Source organism: Petromyzon marinus, chromosome 4, assembly GCF_048934315.1.
Source record: "Petromyzon marinus isolate PM22_M1 ecotype Great Lakes invasive population chromosome 4, UKy_Petmar_22M1.pri1.0, whole genome shotgun sequence".
NCBI classification, from domain to species: domain Eukaryota; kingdom Metazoa; phylum Chordata; class Hyperoartia; order Petromyzontiformes; family Petromyzontidae; genus Petromyzon; species Petromyzon marinus.
Window position 1 is genome coordinate 12,126,516 of NC_133670.1, and position 18,348 is coordinate 12,144,863.

At 41.3% G+C, this 18,348-nt stretch overlaps 1 protein-coding gene across 2 annotated transcripts in view; it reads left to right on the top strand.

The window, feature by feature from the left end:
- LOC103091846 (5'-AMP-activated protein kinase subunit gamma-2) overlaps nucleotides 1-18,348 on the top strand; it is a 45,498-nt gene that overhangs the window by 21,720 nt on the left and 5,430 nt on the right. Inside the window, exons 1-8 of one of the 2 annotated variants that reach the window (XM_032946227.2) lie at nucleotides 7,103-7,846; nucleotides 8,269-8,375; nucleotides 11,350-11,431; nucleotides 15,456-15,514; nucleotides 16,000-16,045; nucleotides 16,264-16,318; nucleotides 16,998-17,124; nucleotides 18,183-18,348. In XM_032946227.2, the coding sequence (XP_032802118.1) occupies nucleotides 7,813-7,846; nucleotides 8,269-8,375; nucleotides 11,350-11,431; nucleotides 15,456-15,514; nucleotides 16,000-16,045; nucleotides 16,264-16,318; nucleotides 16,998-17,124; nucleotides 18,183-18,348 (676 nt within the window). In that variant the 5' untranslated portion in view covers nucleotides 7,103-7,812. Of the gene's footprint in view, nucleotides 1-7,102; nucleotides 7,847-8,268; nucleotides 8,376-11,349; nucleotides 11,432-15,455; nucleotides 15,515-15,999; nucleotides 16,046-16,263; nucleotides 16,319-16,997; nucleotides 17,125-18,182 lie in introns of those variants that run through there. The other variant, XM_076056702.1, reaches the window with a different exon arrangement.

An 18,348-nucleotide genomic window follows, 5' to 3' on the forward strand; every position in this document is an offset into this window, starting at 1 on the left:
GATAAATAAAGAGAGACGTAGATTCAAAGGGATAAAAACAGATATTCACAGAGACCAAGAGTGATACAAAAAGACAAAGTGAAAAAAAGACAAACGAAGATAGAGAGATACCCAGAGACAAAGAGAGACAAACAGAGGTACAGAGAGATACCCAGAGACAAAGAGAGACACACAGAGGTACAGAGAGATACCCAGAGACAAAGAGAGACAAACAGAGGTACAGAGAGATACCCAGAGACAAAGAGAGACACACAGAGGTACAGATAGATACCCAGAGACAAAGAGAGACAAACAGAGATACAGAGAGATACCCAGAGACAAAGAGAGACAAACAAAGGTACAGGGAGATACCCAGAGACAAAGAGAGACAAACAGAGATACAGAGAGATACCCAGAGACAAAGAGAGACACACAGAGATACAGAGAGATACCCAGATACAAAGAGAGACAAACAGAGGTACAGAGAGATACCCAGAGACAAAGAGAGACAAACAGAGGTACAGAGAGATACCCAGAGACAAAGAGAGACAAACAGAGATACAGAGAGATACCCAGAGACAAAGAGAGACAAACAGAGATACAGAGAGATACCCAGAGACAAAGAGAGACAAACAGAGATACAGAGAGATACCCAGAGACAAAGAGAGACAAACAGAGATACAGAGAGATACCCAGAGACAAAGAGAGACAAACAGAGGCACATGTTTTTTTTTATTTGGGATGGGGGGGTTAACTCGCACAGTCTAGCTGCTGGTGTGATCTGTTGAAAAGTTAAGGATTTTTGCATTCAAAAAGAATGAGATATTAAGTCTCAAAAATGCAAATAAATCCTTACCTTTAGACTCGAAAGGCAGATTTGTTCCATTTCGGCTTGAGAGAAAAATGACAAAGCTCCTAAATTCTACATATTTTTCACCGATCTCTGGAGTTGCTAGTTACATTTAAGTAGCCTGTAATCTACAAAATTTTAGAGGGCTTATGGATTTGCATGGCTTAATACGCCTATAATTCACGGCGCACCACAAATGATATCTTCATGGACTTTTTTGCGGTACGTCGCGGAGTGCTGCACATTATGAAATGCGCTGTGAGGTTCTGCTGTACTGTATTTCGATGTCAAATGCGAGTTAGTTCTCTCAACAAAGATTTTATTTATTTATTTATTGGCCAACTGTATTATTCGATAAAAAATAAGTTGAAGGATCTTTGAGAACACAAGATACACATCCATGTGGGGAAAGAACCAATAGTAAACCGACGTGAAAATAGATTTTTGTTATTGTTACAGTTAATCTCGAATCATATTTTGTGTAAATGTTATTTTAAAGAGTTGGCTAGAATAATATATGCTTTAAAAATATTGTGTGTGTGTGTGTACAATAGCTTCAACTTCGAATAACTATGTTTTTATGTGAGATAAAAAAGGCTTGAAACACTATTGATTATTCATAAGCCCCAACATCAATGAATTAAAACCAAAAGCTCCAGTCACACACTCACCATCACGGGAGGACATTTCAATAATTGTCCACCAAACAGTAGCCCGTCCTCACAGTGATGAGGATAAAATGGAGCAGTAACTGCCACTGCAGAATCGTCCCCAGGGAGGCCATTAACACTTACAAATCTACATCAGTTGACAGGAGCATACCAGCAGATCTAGGGTCCTCAGCCGTACGAGTCTTCTTTTATTTTATTATGCCCATGATGGGTTGTTTTTTAAGCAGAAACTCTGAATATATTCATTAATATTAGATTAGCAATCATTTTAAGTAGCCTGTTTTCTTTGCCGAACTTTAAACCTGTCAAAATGCATTTATTGGTTAATTACAGTGCCACAAGGCTGGTAATATTAATTATGGCATGCTAATCTCAGCACAGCGTGATGCTGGTCCAGAGGAGCCAGATTCAGACTAATAATTGAAGTGGTTTGGTACTGTATGGGATAAGCTGGGCATGGTGACAGTCGCTTTATCTTGTACTTTGGTGGCAGGGGTTGATGGATCACACGCACTTGAGAAAACCACAACTCTGCCAAGCCGCGCAGTGACCAGGAGATGGCAGTACAACAAAGGGACTCTTGAATCCTTCTGTGTGGGATTATTATTTGTTCTATACAGTACTCCAGTTTCCTCCCTCAAGGCCCACACGTATTCATGGAAGTGACCAAACATTCCAGTACAGGACTCTTTGTAAAAATAGTCTGGAGACTAAGTGAGGATTTAATGGATTAAAAAAACCCATCACGGTCCACTGAGGACAAATGATCACTTTGAAACCATCGTCAATTGTTCTCCCTGGTCCCTAGGGTTTTCAAGTGTAATTAAATAACATTTCATTATCAGTAGTAAATTTGTGGCAATCATTTATGCAATCAATCAGGCTGCATTGATTTGCTTATTCTCTGTTTTATATAACAATCTTAATATTTGTTCCTGCAAGAAATACAAGTTGATAATTTTTTTCACTGTACTATTTATTAGGTATGTTTTGAGTTATATCTTGAGCTATGAAAGAGCACACATTACTCACACATTACAATATCCCTATACATGCGCATCAAGTGCAGTGGAGAAATTCAAACAACATTAGTTCAAAGATTAAAACTAAATAACCACAAAACTAAAACACACAGACTTTGCTCAATGTATATTTAATGTGAATAATGTATCACTGGAATAGTCATAGATAGTGCATTGAAAGTGGGAGGAAAGGTTAAAAAGTGAACAGAAAATAAATCTGATACCACGACAGACATGTTGAGAAAGAGGATCAATAAAAAATAGACAGAGAAGCGAAATAAATTATAGAATGAATACACAGAATTAAATTGTGGAAAAATAGTAAAATGAATCAGAACAACTCAAATAATTGAAGATTCCATAACAATGAGAGCATGAATTCAGCAAAAATGAGGCTGGTAATTGGCAAGTCACAAAGGGTAGCTTCTAAGAGAGGAAGACGGACCCATAGCACATCATAGAACACAATCTGAAAAGCAGTGGATGAATTTAATATGAATCTCTATGGAAACAAAAGTCTATATTGTTGGAATCAAACCATTTTTTCAGGTGAAGAAATCAAAACCATTGCTACAGGTTGAAGAAGGAATGAAGAAGTCACCACTGCCCTTCATATTATTTTAAAAGAAAAAGATCATGGCCCAAATAGTATGGTGTGCGCATATTCAAATAAGCGTGCCAATTTTATGAAACTACTTTAGTGGACCTTCACAAGTGTTTACTCAGAAATGGCAAACAACAAGGACGGAATGATCCCCCGATTATGGTGTATGTGCTATGAAGAAAACCCATTGCCATAAACGTCTCCGATTACAAATATGAACCTTATGGCGGTACCCCGGAGTATCATAGTACCCCGGCTCTCGCATAATGTCTGTGATGCAGTCATTTCTAGTCTGTTGATGGTCGGCGATGCGGCAATCGACCCATCTCGACGAGCTGCTCACGATGCACCACTACGGTGCCGCGAGCGTTCAGGGTTTCAGCGCACTCGTCCTCGCTGCGTTTCGACATCGTAGAGTTGCACCGATTTCGGATTGATTGGTACCCCAGTCGCGGAGTGAAGTAGCACCCCTGGGAAAACAACAGTGTCCCAGAAATAACATATTTAATTGCCTCGGCCATTTAGTATTATTTGGTACCCCGGGGTACCGCCGTAAGGATCATATATCCATCTTGCTAATAATGTCGATTGCTTAGATGAGGAAGTGGTTCTTGGGGATGACATGTATGATGGCTGGAGGCAGTCAAAGGAGTAGACACACCCAAGAGGACGTCCACCACTGAAATGGAGCAATGCAATCCGCTTGTGTGTACGAGCCATATGGAGTGTAGCATCGCAAGGCCATGAAATATCGTGATGGTTTGGGGAGACCTTCATCCAGCAGTGGATAGATCGTGTTTGGTGATTAATAATGGGAAATAGGACAATGCCAAGGTCCTCGTTTACAAATGTAAAACACAACACTAAGATGCAGAAAGAGGAGCGTGTGGATCAGGGAACACATGCAAGCGAAATACATGATATTGACTGTGAATAAATTTTTTTATTGGGCTTGGGCAGGACATATCATTATTTGAAGAGATGATGGCTGATGGATGAGACTGCTGATGAAATGGGAGCCAAAGTGAAGTATGTGCCCAAGGGGCCTCCCACCAAGGAGATGGAATGATGAGATTAGTCCATATGAAGAAGCAAGTTGGATTGTGGAATTACAGAATATTAAGGAATGATGTTCATTCAGCAGTGGATATGAACAGGTTGACGATAAAAAAATAATTTACGTCAACTCTCTGAACCTTTTTTTCATCTGAAATAAGTACGACATGGAGTCAACGTCTTTTAAATCAACGTGAGATTAGCACCACAGGAATGCAAGGCCTGGCCTGTGTTGAATTTCTATTATATCTGCTGGTATAGTTAAAGCCTTTAATTCAGTATCATACGCTGTGGTAAAACATACTGTTGAATGAGCACAGAGCACAAAGTTACAAAAACATTCCCAAAACAACATTGAAAATATGATATATAGGACGTGTTATTTTTTTAGTCAAAGCCAAAGTGGTTCCTCGTTCAAATTGATCAAGTCGTGGCACTCATCTCGCGTGTAAAGCCACAAGCTCGCGAGCCAACCCATTGATCATTTCCCAAAACCGTGGTACTGATTTAATTATCTGTGGCGCGATGACCAGCTGAGTTGACCCCAGGCCAGAATTTGAACTCACACCCTTCTGATTGCAAGCCGCACACAGTGGGCATCATGAATATAGAAATGAACGCAAGCGAGCGATGCAATGTCACACTCCTTTAATCGGCACTGAACAGAAACGTATGTTGTGTCATTGCAGAGCTCCACACGCCTGCTTGGCGCTATGACGTGACATGGCACAAGAGACGGATGGGGGTGGCAGCACTTGATCGGCGGTCTATCTTTATAGGGGGTCTCTGGACTGCACTCCATAAACATTTACAGTGTTCGCCTGTTTTGATCGCAGGCAATTTATGTAACGGCAGGTTGCTAATATGGCGATGAGACTGACAACACTGTGCAATTCTCTTTTAAGCAAAGCATGCCTTTGTATCTTTAATGTGTGCAAGAGAATATGGCATTAAGCCAAAGCTTTAACATTCTTGCCTTTTATCGGACTTGGCCTCTGTGGGGTTAGACTCACAAAGTGGTTTGGCACTCAAGCACAAAAGACAACGATCCCTCTTTTAGCTTTATTGACTATTCGGACAAGTGCCATTAGCGAGCACCTATTATGGCTGGTAAAACACATCGGGCTGTAGTATGGTAGCAAACGCGATACCCCGCCGATATTTTGATCCAGGAAAAGTTTAAAAACCGACTGGTGTGCATGGCCCAGAATTACGTGTGCTACCGTCCCTTCCACAGTAGAGTAAGACGAAATGTAGCACGCACTCGTCAAAAATACCAACAACAACAAAAAAAACCCCTGCACTTACATAAACCATGAAGTTCTAATCGATACACATACAACACAATTTACGAATGTAAACGATGGCCCCACAAAACGATCCATAGATTAACCGTAACTTTACGAAAGGCGGGCCGCACTGCAAGCGCGCTCACAATAACAACATGGATAGTGCGACGGTACGCGCAAACGCGAACGAGCCTCGTGGCTTTAGGCTTTGGCCATGCTCAATGGAACAAGGCTATTTTCGCCACCAAACAGGGCGTTGACCTCACCTGGTCTCGCTGCCACGTCTGTGCCCTTGTATTGCGCTGCACAGCTGCACACATCTGCACTCGGTGGGCACGCTGACATTGCACTTTGGTTGTGAAGCCCCTGCTGGGGATATCAATGATCCGCATGTCTCCTTTTGGCAATCAAGCCAGAAATATATTTTTTGTTTAAATGCAATGAGCACACAGTTTTACGTGCTTAGCAAATGATAAACCCCAAAGTGATTTTAATTTGTCCCAAATGGCTTGTTGTATTCATCTGTCAAAGTGTACTATATATGTTCCCATTTCCATATCCATTATTTTCACTGCCGTTTCAAAGGATGGCATGCATTTTACATTATCCATGTTGATTTCAATTCTTATCGAATAAAAGAAATGCAATTAGATGTACAATTGCGATGTTCATCACGATTTATGTTGCGCAAGGAGGTAAATTAGAAATCAGATTTCATATGAACTGGGTCAGATGGGATTGCACACACAATAATTGGCAAACTAAGCTCATTGTGGGAACATATTGAAATAGTTGAATGTTTACAATACAGGACGATGCTTAATTCTGTATGATGATTGTTTACTTTGTAATATGTGGAACAGAGTAACTTTCCCTTTGTACTGTCATATTATTAGGGGTTTGGAGTAAAAGCATCATACTTGAACATTGTCTGATGTTGAATGTTCTCTTCAATATTATAATGTACTTACAATACAAACGTCATCATCAACGTGATGATTTTTTTCTTTTAATCATATTGCATAAATGTAGTTATTTAACCCAAGGCTATATGTTAGGCTATGTGTTGTATTTAAGGTTTAGTATTTATCGTTTGCATAAATCTTCACTCAATATACGGTAGCAATATACAACATAGCAAAGTTTCACATGGGTGACGAGGTTTGGGCATTATTAAATGGGTTGTTTCTACTAAATTATATTTCGCACAATTTCATGGCAGTTTAATTGCAAATCTGCCCTCCAGTGTGACAATGCGTCATTAGACTATGCGGCAGGGGGCATGCGGAGGCAGTGATTTCTGTTCGCTGCATTGTTTGAGAATGATCATGGGACTGCCCTGTTTCATATTAGGAGGTGAAGCTACAAACCACAGCCTGTCAGATACGGGGAAACTGCCAGCCGGCACCGTGCAACAGCTGAGATAAACGTTATTTACAGAATCGCTGCATGGGGGTCGGGACGGATATGGGTTTGTGCCGACCCCAAGCATAGTAGAGTTAGGAATTTGGCTTCTGCTGCCTTTGCATTTTCTTGTTTGGTAACAAGATACATTTGTAATACGAATATCGGTTGTAAATTTCAGAACACTGTGGCCCGTTCACATCCTAAATTCAGCTCTGTCAATTTCCAATAAAAAAAATATATCAATACAGCAATATAGATACGTCTGTTTGTGTTTCCTCTTAGTCAGCAGTGACTCTTATGCATTGTCTCACACTCTGAAGAAAACATTGTAGCATTGACAGTGTAACGTTTTAAATCGTGAGACACTCCGGCATTTGGTGGCATCTCTGGAGCCAAACCAATTTGCCAAACGCAAATCTGTGAAGGAAGCCCTCCAGCGCAGATCCACGACATGTAATATTACTTTTGGGGAATTAATTATAATTCGTTCCGCAAAAGTAATCAGCTGGCACTGCCCTGGTTAGAGTCAAGAGTGCTCCCCGTCAAAATGACTTTGGGCTCTGAAGAGAAATGGCATGAGAGAGAGACTACAGTGGCTGACACGGGACAAGCTGCCCATGGACCTACCCTGGGGAGTCCCTTAAAAGTCGCCCAGAGGCCAACATCCCCATGGCTGCCTGCAAACCCCTGCGCTGACAGAAAAAGGCTTCTGCTCAGAGACAGACTGCTGAACTTGGGCCCTGCTAAATATAGCTTGTGCCGGGTGCACCGAGAAAGGAAGAGACACGCAGCACGGCAGAACTCGGCAGGCAGAGCCGGTGCTAGCCTTCGTCGTGGTGGCCTGGGCAAGTGACTGAGCACGGCAGGGTTACTTTAAACCCCGTCGAGCCTTTAAAGTTGTTGCTTTTAACGTGTGGGTGTAGTTACATAGGGCATGCTGGAGACACTACATTGGTATGAAGACCAAGGTAAGTCTGAGAGAGAGACAGCTAGTCGTAAGCGTATTGACGAACTGTACGAGCTTGTAAAAGTATTGCCACTTCTCAATGAGTTAAGTAACGCATAATTATTGGCATGTACTTTGAGTGTGTTTGTGTGTGCCTCTAAATTATTTACGGATTTACTTTTGTGCGTGTAATGGGAAATTAAAAGTGATACAATTGACAACTTGAATTTGGCTCTAAAGCAAAATATCAATGTCCCTAATGTGTAATGTCACCAAAATCATATACTGTATTATTGTTACAATGTCAACCGTTGCACGTGGTGCTGCTTTTCAGGAAAGTTGTCCTTTAATAAACAACAATGCACGTCTTTAAATAAAGAGCACCACCAGTGCATTGTAAATCGGCACACACAGCTGCCGGGGGTGGCTATGTTTCTGGTTCAGCGGAGGAGGGAGAGGAGAGCGTTTACAGCCGTTTGATGAAGGCTCAATGCTGCTATGAGGTCATCCCCACCAGCTCCAAGCTCGTGGTGTTTGACACCTCCCTGCAGGTAAGTCAACAAGAACGCCTCTCAACGCCTTTCACCTGCAAAAGGGGCCCCCATCCTGCTGTGCGTCTCAGCAGACGTGCCCAAGGGGTTGTTTGCTGGCGTGTCTCACATTGTGTGGATAACATAATAGGACACAATAGAAGGCACACGTGAGGTGTACGTTGCTAAGGCAGTGAGTATGGTCAGGTGGGGAAGTGCAGCTGTTGTGTTTTTGACAGCTAGTGGTTCATCTCCTCCAACGTGCGCATTTACAATTGAACCTGTTTGCACTCAATAATAATGGGGATTTTTTTTGTTTACTATTATTTACAAAGTAGCGTTTCATAGGAATTATTCATGTTAAAACTGTTTCGTATTGACAATTACATTTTAAGAAAGATGTTCTTGGTTGGTGAGTTCACACGAGGAAATGTGCTATTCTGGTAAATTGCCCGATGATGCTGGATGTAATTACAGCGAAACGTCGTACTAAAAAAATTTAAAATGTTGTGGATTCACTCTTCAACACACCGGTGGGCTAAAGTAGTGAACTATTTGTCTTTTGTCAACGTGACACTTTTTTACTGATTGGCCGTGTCGGATGGTGGAAGGTTACGACACATTTATAAATAACGCGATCTAATCCAAAAACGTTTATTATGAATAATATTGGTCGCGAAAGCCTACGTGTTAAACTGCAGATATTCTTATTTATTTTTTTTGCTGGCCCAAGTTGCACACATTAAAACTAAATAATATAAATAATCATGACATTAAACGACTCTGCCAATAATTAAATTTGAATCACTAATATCGGACATGACGTGTAGTTAGATCGCAACCAGAAAACATAAGTTATTTCATGTAAATGCATACCGTGTTGAAATGTGTTTCAAATTATTTAAATTTAGATAAGAAAACATAGCGCAGATAAACTGTAATGTGGGTTAATCGGTCTCAATTATATTTTGGAAGTGGTGGGATGTTCTACATTGCCGTTGACAGTGAAAGGATCACCTAGGGGACTCTTATTAAGCACCCCGAATCATTTCCATATGTGCCACTCACCTAGAGAAACACGAATAGAATGCAGACATGTATGGGATATTCCATTTTGGGGGACTTTTATTTATTTATTTCCAGAATTTTTCCTCTCAGCTTTTGATAACTAAGAACACCGCCCCAAAACCATAATTGGAAATAAGCATCATCTGTGATGTGGTTTGGGCTGATATAACCTCGGCTACAACAATGGTGATGATATGTGCCGTCGAGTCTTAGTCCCATTGCGTGTTTAATGGATAGAAGTCTGCACATTGAACTCCACAATTGCCCTATTGTCAACTCTCAGCTACTGCCCTCTCTATATTGAGGCTTCAGAATATAGCGCGCATTCAACTCTCCCCTTGGAGCACTGCCTTTACTTTGAGAGGAAAACATCCATGCAAGGCCTCATTTATTTATGTTATTAATACAAATGCAAGATAGGGGGCACACACAGGAAATGCCACAGCCTTGCTGTGAAATGAAAGGAAAAATAACCCCTTATAACCTCCCCCCGTGTCATCGCTGATGTGGATCCAGTTGGCTAATGTACACCAGGCACATTCTGCCTCCAATTATTCGCAATGAAAGGGAATAATGCAGGTCATTAATGTATTTGGCATAACGGGTGAGGTGCACTTACCAAGAGAACAATTCTGCAGCTGCAGGGCTGTGCATTTAAAAGCAGAGGCCACGCACATCCTTACTGCAGGTAAAGCATCCAATAACATGCTTTTTGCCATAATGATGACAAATATTTGAAACACATTTCTATACTAGTTGACATACAGTTGCATTTGGACACTATAAATCAAAATCGTATCGTATGTGTTACTGTATAACCAGTTTCGAGCGTACAGTATAACGCTTATGTAAATCATGTTTTGTAAGCTTTATAATCCAATATCCCGTGATCAACTGCTCGCATAAAATGAAAAACACAACAGAAATTACTTTTAAACAGCGCTTGCTGTGCAACATGAGAGGGAGTAGATTTACTTATTTAATCCGGGCATATACTAATCATTTACAGATCACAAAAGACACACAAACATGCGGTTAATTCAATTACTGAGCATATATACCGCAGATTGCAATAACACTCTTACGAATCGATTTCCAGTGTTGCTGGATCCTGTGGTTTTTTCCAAATTAAGTTTTTTTGACAATTCTAATTCCCTTTACGATTTTTATTTTCTCTAGTTATAACAAAACTGCGTTCTGCTCAAAATATTAATGAGAAATCTTCATATTAAGCCCATCTCATCCACCGATTTTAACAAACAGTAAATTCTTACTTTTTCAAAGCCAATAGCATTTTAAACAAAAGGACAAATGTTTCGAGAATACGCACAGACTGCTCAAATAATGATATTCATGTATTTTTGAAAGTGGTAAAAGTTATATATTCTACAGCAACTCTCATTGATCAGACTGCCTTACTTTTCAATATCCGTTTCATTTTACAATGCACAAGGCTTTCAAGTCAAACAATATTACCCACCAATTTAATGCAACACAAGTTGAAAAATGGAGGAAAGCGGGCAAAAGACAAATTGTAGGTGGTAGATGAATTCGCATTGAAACGAGGGCTGCTGCCAATGCAGATAGAACAGAGAGAAGGGAGGCCAGGACAAAAACAGAACAAAGATCACACTTTTGTGCACGCAAAACAACACCAATCACAGACTGTGCAATCACATTGCTTCTTATATATTTTTTTTACATTCCAACGAGCAGATTGTGGCCACGACAGAGCCACGGGCCCAAAAAAAACACACATGCAACGGGTTTCTGCTGCACGGGCTATCGGGTAAACGCCAGGGGCTCACAACGGCGGCTCGGGCCAACATGACCGCATGCACCTTGCCATCATCAGGCGTTGCTGCGGGCTGTCCGTGACAGGCAGCGTGGGCGGCCTGGTGTCGCGTGTAATGTGCATGGAATGTAGGTTAAGAAGGCCTTCTTCGCCCTGGTGGACAGTGGCGTGAGGGCGGCACCGCTGTGGGACAGCAAGCTCCAGACGTTTGTGGGTAAGGCAATGTGTGGCCTGAGAATTGAACGAGGGCAGAGACTGTGAGTTGATTTGATCTGTTTTGCCAATTTTCCCCGGATATTTTACAAGGGTGCAGTGAGCACAGCAGCAACAACAAAACAATGACAAAAAAAGTACGTTAATATTGCTGAGAACGAGTACAGGGCCCTCACGGAATATTGCACAACTAACAAACGAGGAATTTAACGGGCGTAAATTAAACGCAAATCAAAAAGAGAGACGGTGCGACATGATGTGATAGCAAGAGGCGCCAGAGGCATGAGTAGATTGGGTTACAGGGGTGCAAGGTTAAAGGTTGCTCTTAAGCGTGAATGCTTTTGATTATTTTTGTGAGGCTGACTTAGAACATAACCTTTCTTTTTTTAAGAAACGTAAAATATTCTTTACATAATCATCATCACGAGCCTTTCGCCCGACACTCCTTTGCATCCAGGCTTGGGACTGGCTCAGATACCCACTGGATTATGGACCCTCGAGGCAGAGATCATTTTACGCAATTTTTTAAAATTAAAATTGTTATTTAATAATGAACTGTTACAGACAGTAATCTCTCCAGTTGATGCCTTTTCCGTCAGCAGTGGCTTGATAAAAGAAATTGCAGACCTGCACCTATGGAGGAGAGTGTGTACAATGAAAGGTTAGAAAAGGTCAATGCACTAAATAAATATTGATATCTCCACTGGTAAAACGAATTAATTATATCTATCCAAACCACCTGCACAGTTAGCTTATTTGGTAGCAATACTGCTTATCTCGTCACCCTGCCTGCTCGTACCTTCTCTATTTTGCATTTTATTTACATTCAGCATTCATATATATTCGTACACAAATCGGCCTATACTTTTCCTGACATTATATACGAGTCATTACTAACTTTTGTCTAGACATCCTTGTACATTGGCACTAAATAAAACAAATATATTTTTTTCGTGTTTGTGAAAATATATATAACTTGATTGCATATTCTTAGTTTTTTCGGTAAAGTCACGTGACTTTACCGAAAAAACTAAGAATATGAATTACTGCAGTCACGAAAGCTTTAAATCAAAACTTGATTGCAGTTAAATTGCTGAAATATTTTCCTGATTCTATTAATTGAATGAGCGCTAGATGGAATGCAGGTAAAGATATTTGGAATGAATGGCTTGGCACTCCAGTTGACTTGTGCTTTACCTGAGCTCATATCCCCACCTTGGCATCTCAAGGGCTGATGATGTGTTGGTAAAACATTATCATCACTTGAGACGCGAAGGCATTATCGAGGAGCACATCAGTTCTTAACATCCCATCTTCACTGCGGGAACAACAAGTCACAGAAAACATCCCTCACAAGCAGGCCACTGAGCCTGCATGTTTTACCATACAGTACATTCCTGTACATGCTATTGCCCCACCAATTCAGTGGGGTTACCCTGTACACAAATATATTATTATTTAGCATTCCCTTTGCAGAAGGGTTGTACATCTCAACCATTTTCTTTGAAGGCGAGCACTCCCAATGCTACTCGTTCTCCGTAAGCCTGAGTGTGGTGTGTGCATGGTTAACGTGCCACGCATGTCGCAGCACGGACACAGGGCACGTCCATCTGCGGATCAAGGAAAGCAGACAGGTGCTGTATTAACGAGCCAGCTTGGCTATAATCAGAACACGGGGGCCGGGTATAAATGGCAGGGCACTGAGTGGCGTGAGCAGCTGACAGCTTGAGTGTTTGTATCTGACGTAGTAAACAGCTCACAACCACCTCCTTCTACGATAACACGTCCCCTATTTCTGCCGCCCCACCCTCGCCCCTAAGGAAAAAAAATACGGAATGTAGCCAGCATCTTGGAATTCAAGTGAAAACTATGGCTAAATTTTGTTTTCAGGTCAATACATTGGCCAGCATGTATCAAATTCTAAGAGTCTCTGCTCTAATAAATCACTTGCTGTGCTGTAATTGAGCTGGCGTGCTAAACTTTATTCATTTACAGACATGCCACATACAGAATAATATTTGTGCATTTTGTTGTTGGGAAATACCTATATACATACGGTATAAGGCCCTGGATCGGTGGTGATCAATCAACTTCAGTGCGAAAAAATTGTGACATAATCTCGGAAATGACTGAAATGTAGGGCCTCGTTCATATATCTTTCACCTGAGCACATTCTCAGTTAAATCAATCATTATTTATTTATAGTTAATACTGAGGGAATTGAATTTATACAGTGAGGGAAAAAAGTATTTGATCTCCCTGCTGATTTTGTACGTTTGGCCACTGACAAATAAATGATCAGTCTATAATTTCAATGGTAGGTTTATTTGAACAGTGAGAGACAGAATAACAACAAAAAAATCCAGAAAAACGCATGTCAAAAATGTTATAAATTGATTAGCATTTTAGTGAGGGCAATAAGTATTTGACCCCTCTGCAAACATGACTTAGTACTTGGTGGCAAAACCCTTGTTGGCAATCACAGAGGTCAGACGTTTCTTGTAGTTGGCCACCAGGTTTGCACACATCTCAGGAGAGATTTTGTCCCACCCCTCTTTGCAGATCTTCTCCAAGTCATTAAGGTTTCGAGGCTGACGTTTAGCAACTCGAACCTTCAGCTCCCTCCACAGATTTTCTATGGGATTAAGGTCTGGAGACTGGCTAGGCCACTCCAGGACTTTAATGTGCTTCTTCTTGAGCCACTCCTTTGTTGCCTTGGCCGCGTGTTTTTGGTCATTGTCATGCTGGAATACCCGTCCACGACCCATTTTCAATGCCCTGGCTGAGGGAAGGAGGTTCTCACCCAAGATTTGACGGTACATGGCCCCGTCCATCGTCCCTTTGATGCGGTGAAGTTGTTCTGTCCCCTTAGCAGAAAAACACCCCCAAAGCATAATGTTTCTACCTCCATGTTTGACGGTGTGGATGGTGTTCTTGGGGTCATAGGCAGCATTCCTCCTCCTCCAAACACGGCAAGTTGAGTTGATGCCAAAGAGCTCCATTTTGGTCTCATCTGACCACAACACTTTCACCCAGTTGTCCTCTGAATCATTCAGATGTTCATTGGCAAACTTCACACGGGCATGTATATGTGCTTTCTTGAGCAGGAGGACCTTGCGGGCGCTGCAGAATTTCAGTCCTTCACAGCGTAGTGTGTTACCAATTGTTTTCTTGGTGACTATGATCCCAGTTGCCTTGAGATCATTGACAAGATCTTCCCGTGTAGTTCTGGGCTGATTCCTCACCGTTCTCATGATCATTGCAACTCCACGAGGTGAGATCTTGCATGGAGCCCCAGGCCGAGGGAGATTGGTAGTCCTTTTGTGTTGCTTCCATTTGCGAATAATCGCACCAACTGTTATCACCTTCTCACCAAGCTGCTTGGCAATGGTCTTGTAGCCCATTCCAGCCTTGTGTAGATCTACAATCTTGTCCCTGACATCCTTGGAGAGCTCTTTAGTCTTGGCCATGAAGGCCATGGTGGAGAGTTTGGAATCTGATTGATTGATTGCTGCTGTGGACAGGTGTCTTTTATACAGGTAACAAGCTGAGATTAGGAGCACTCCCTTTAAGAGTGTGCTCCTAATCTCAGCTCGTTACCTGCTTAAAGGACACCTGGGAGCCAGAAATCTTTCTGATTGAGAGGGGGTCAAATACTTATTTCCCTCACTAAAATGCAAATCAATTTATAACATTTTTGATATGCGTTTTTCCTGGATTTTGTTGTTGTTATTCTGTCTCTCACTGTTCAAATAAACCTACCATTAAAATTATAGACTAATCATTTCTTTGTCAGTGAGCAAACGTACAAAATCAGCAGGGGATCAAATACTTTTTTCCCTCACTGTATCTCTGAAAATGAAACTCACAAAGACTGATGTAGCAAAAAAAGTTAACTACTAACCAACTTATATCAACTAAATTTTAAATTGACCTGTAAAATGTAAATACATACTTCGTATATGTGTCAGCCAAGAACATTGGGGTGGGTGATTTCCAGCACCTTCCATATGCAATTCTTGCAGGGATGCTCACAATCACAGACTTCATCAACATCTTGCACAGGTACTACAAGTCGCCGATGGTGAGTAACCGCCATTTTGTTAAATGAACAACAATTGATATTCTGTATCCAGTGCTATTCTGGCAATACTGTAAAACTAACCTTCCTAATTGGTATATTTTAGGTCAGGCATGTATGCATTTTTATTAACATATATAGTATATACAGTATAAGTATATACGGCTGTCACACTCAACATATAAAAGACTATAACGAATGGCGTGAATAATTTAGAACAGGCGAAGCTCTGCTCCTGTTGATATTAAAGTCCATGTGAGCTGTGCTTCATCGGTATGGACAAAGCAGCGTGGCACTGTTGTAGAGTATTAGGAGTGAAATAAAACCCCACGGCAGGCTCAGGTAATAGGGGTGATTGACTTGCACCTTCTCGTGGCACTCGCTCTGAGGGCTGTGGGTAAAAAGTGTGTGGGAAATGTGCTGCTGCTGCTGCTACTGCATCAGTTGCTCCTGCTGGCTGATTAACGTTCCTCCTCTCTCCTACATAGGTGCAAATATATGAACTTGAAGAGCACAAAATAGAAACATGGAGAGGTAAACCCGCAGTGAAAATACAGCACGAGAAATTCCTGACCTTTAAGTTCCACACCCCCCCCCCCCGCATGACATTTTAAAGTGCTTTTAGTGCCGATGTTATGCCCCCCACCTCCATCACTGTAATGTTTGTGATTTTACAAATGCTTCACTTTGTTTTAGCGGCGCATTTGGAGCGATACACCTGCCTCTGACATATCCCTGTGTTCGAATTCTAGAGGTGTATCTGCAGGACTCGTTCAAGCCCCTGGTCAGCATAACACCAGAAGCGAGGTGTGTACATAATACAAGCGAATGATTGGCTGCAAATTGCAACTTACAGCAGCAGCATGATACTACAGCACATGCAGTATTCACAACAGGTGTCTGCTATCGAGACAATGCACTGCACCTGTATCCAGCGAAGCAAACAATTCACATCGTCATGATTGCTGACAAGTTGAAAACTATTTTTAAAATAGAGCACTGTACTGTACGGTATGTTAAATGTGACAATTCCAAATTATTATATTGTTTCAAAATGAATTGAGCAAAGGCTAAACAAATATAGTGATCTTCTTTGGTTCTTTCGGTAAAGTCACGTAGAATGAGAATAAAATTATAAATTAATAAAATAAAATAACACAATTAAATTCTCACGACGTTTCGGCCACAACACAAGTGGCCTTCTTCAGGTGAAAGGAACAGACCTGTCGGGACGACAGAGCTATATCGAAAAATATAGTGATGTCATGTGAAGTGTGTAATACGTTCTTGTGCACAAATATACAAGATAAAAGAGCATGAAACAATTTTCGAGTGTATACAATAACAAGTAAAAAAAAGGTCAATACATTAAATGAACATTGATATCGCCACTGATAAAAACAAATTAATTATATCTGTCTAAACCATAGAGTTCCTCTCTCTGATGAATCGCTTGTGTTTCCCGATTCTGTCTCGTATGCCACAGCCTGTTTGATGCCGTGTACTCCCTCATTAAAAACAAGATTCACCGGTTGCCCATCATCGACCCTGTCTCTGGAAACGTCCTCTACATCCTCACGCACAAGCGCATCCTCCGCTTCCTGCACCTCTTTGTGAGTCCTGCCGTGCGCCGTGGGACAGTCAATCATGAGTACGGTTACAGCTTTCCACTAGATTGGCATTTGTTTTTATCATTTAAATAAAATCAACAGCGTATTGGGCATGTAGGGATTAAATATTTTCCATGCAGGGATTCAATCTTTTCCATTCCATTCCCACGTCGATGTTTAAGGAAATATTCACGATTTAAATGTCGCGATTCAATTCGACATTAGTAGGTTTTTTTAGCCATATTTTTACTGTGTTATTGGTAGTGTTTTGTTCATTCTGCCTCGTGTGTATAATGTTGCTCACACCGATATAAATTGTTTTGCACAAATCCTGAATGAATTGTCTTACAATTTGAATGAATTAATTGATGCATCGTTAAATTCCCAGTGCATCCTTTTCACTCAAACTTCACCATTACCTTGTATGATATGTATAATGTGAGTATATATTGCACCCAAATAATTTTAATGTCTATTTGCAGAGGCCAACATACATGCGATGTGCATTGAATTGTAAATGTTGTAATGCAGTTAAGATAAACCCACGTGAGTTGTAGGTTATACATGATTAGCAAATAGACCAAACATTTGCTTCCATTTTTCACCAACACCAAGCTGACAATGTCCCCCATGGCAGGATTGCACATTCCTTGGATATAAGGAATGGTCATAAGATACATTAATATTAAGCGCCTTTAAACAATGTAATCAGGCCACAGGTACACTAGTGTGTTCCAGAGATTGGGGTTTTAAAATTGTCTAAATCAGTTATGCCTTGTACCAACGTAAGGACATTAAACACTGTCATAGGGCCATTACGCATCCAATAGAGACTAATGTTAACTTAACACATGCGTTTTTCGTAGCCAATAGAGTACAGTATTACGATTGATAAAGTGTTGCCCCCCTCGCGCTACATGGTCTTTTCCCGAGGTGCTCCAGTTTCCGCCCGCGTGTATGAGCAGGAACTTTAAAAAAAACGAGTAAATAAAGTGGATGCACATTGCGGTGATGGTATTTTGCATCGGCGACATTAAAGAGTTGACCATCGATGACAACAGATTTCCGAGCTGCCGAAGCCCCGCTTCATGTGCAGGCCGCTGGGAGAGCTGCGAGTGGGGACGTTTAATGACATCGCATTCATCTACACGGACACGCCAATCATCACGGCCCTCAACCTGTTCGTGGAAAGGAGGGTCTCGGCCCTGTCTGTGGTGGACCAGTCTG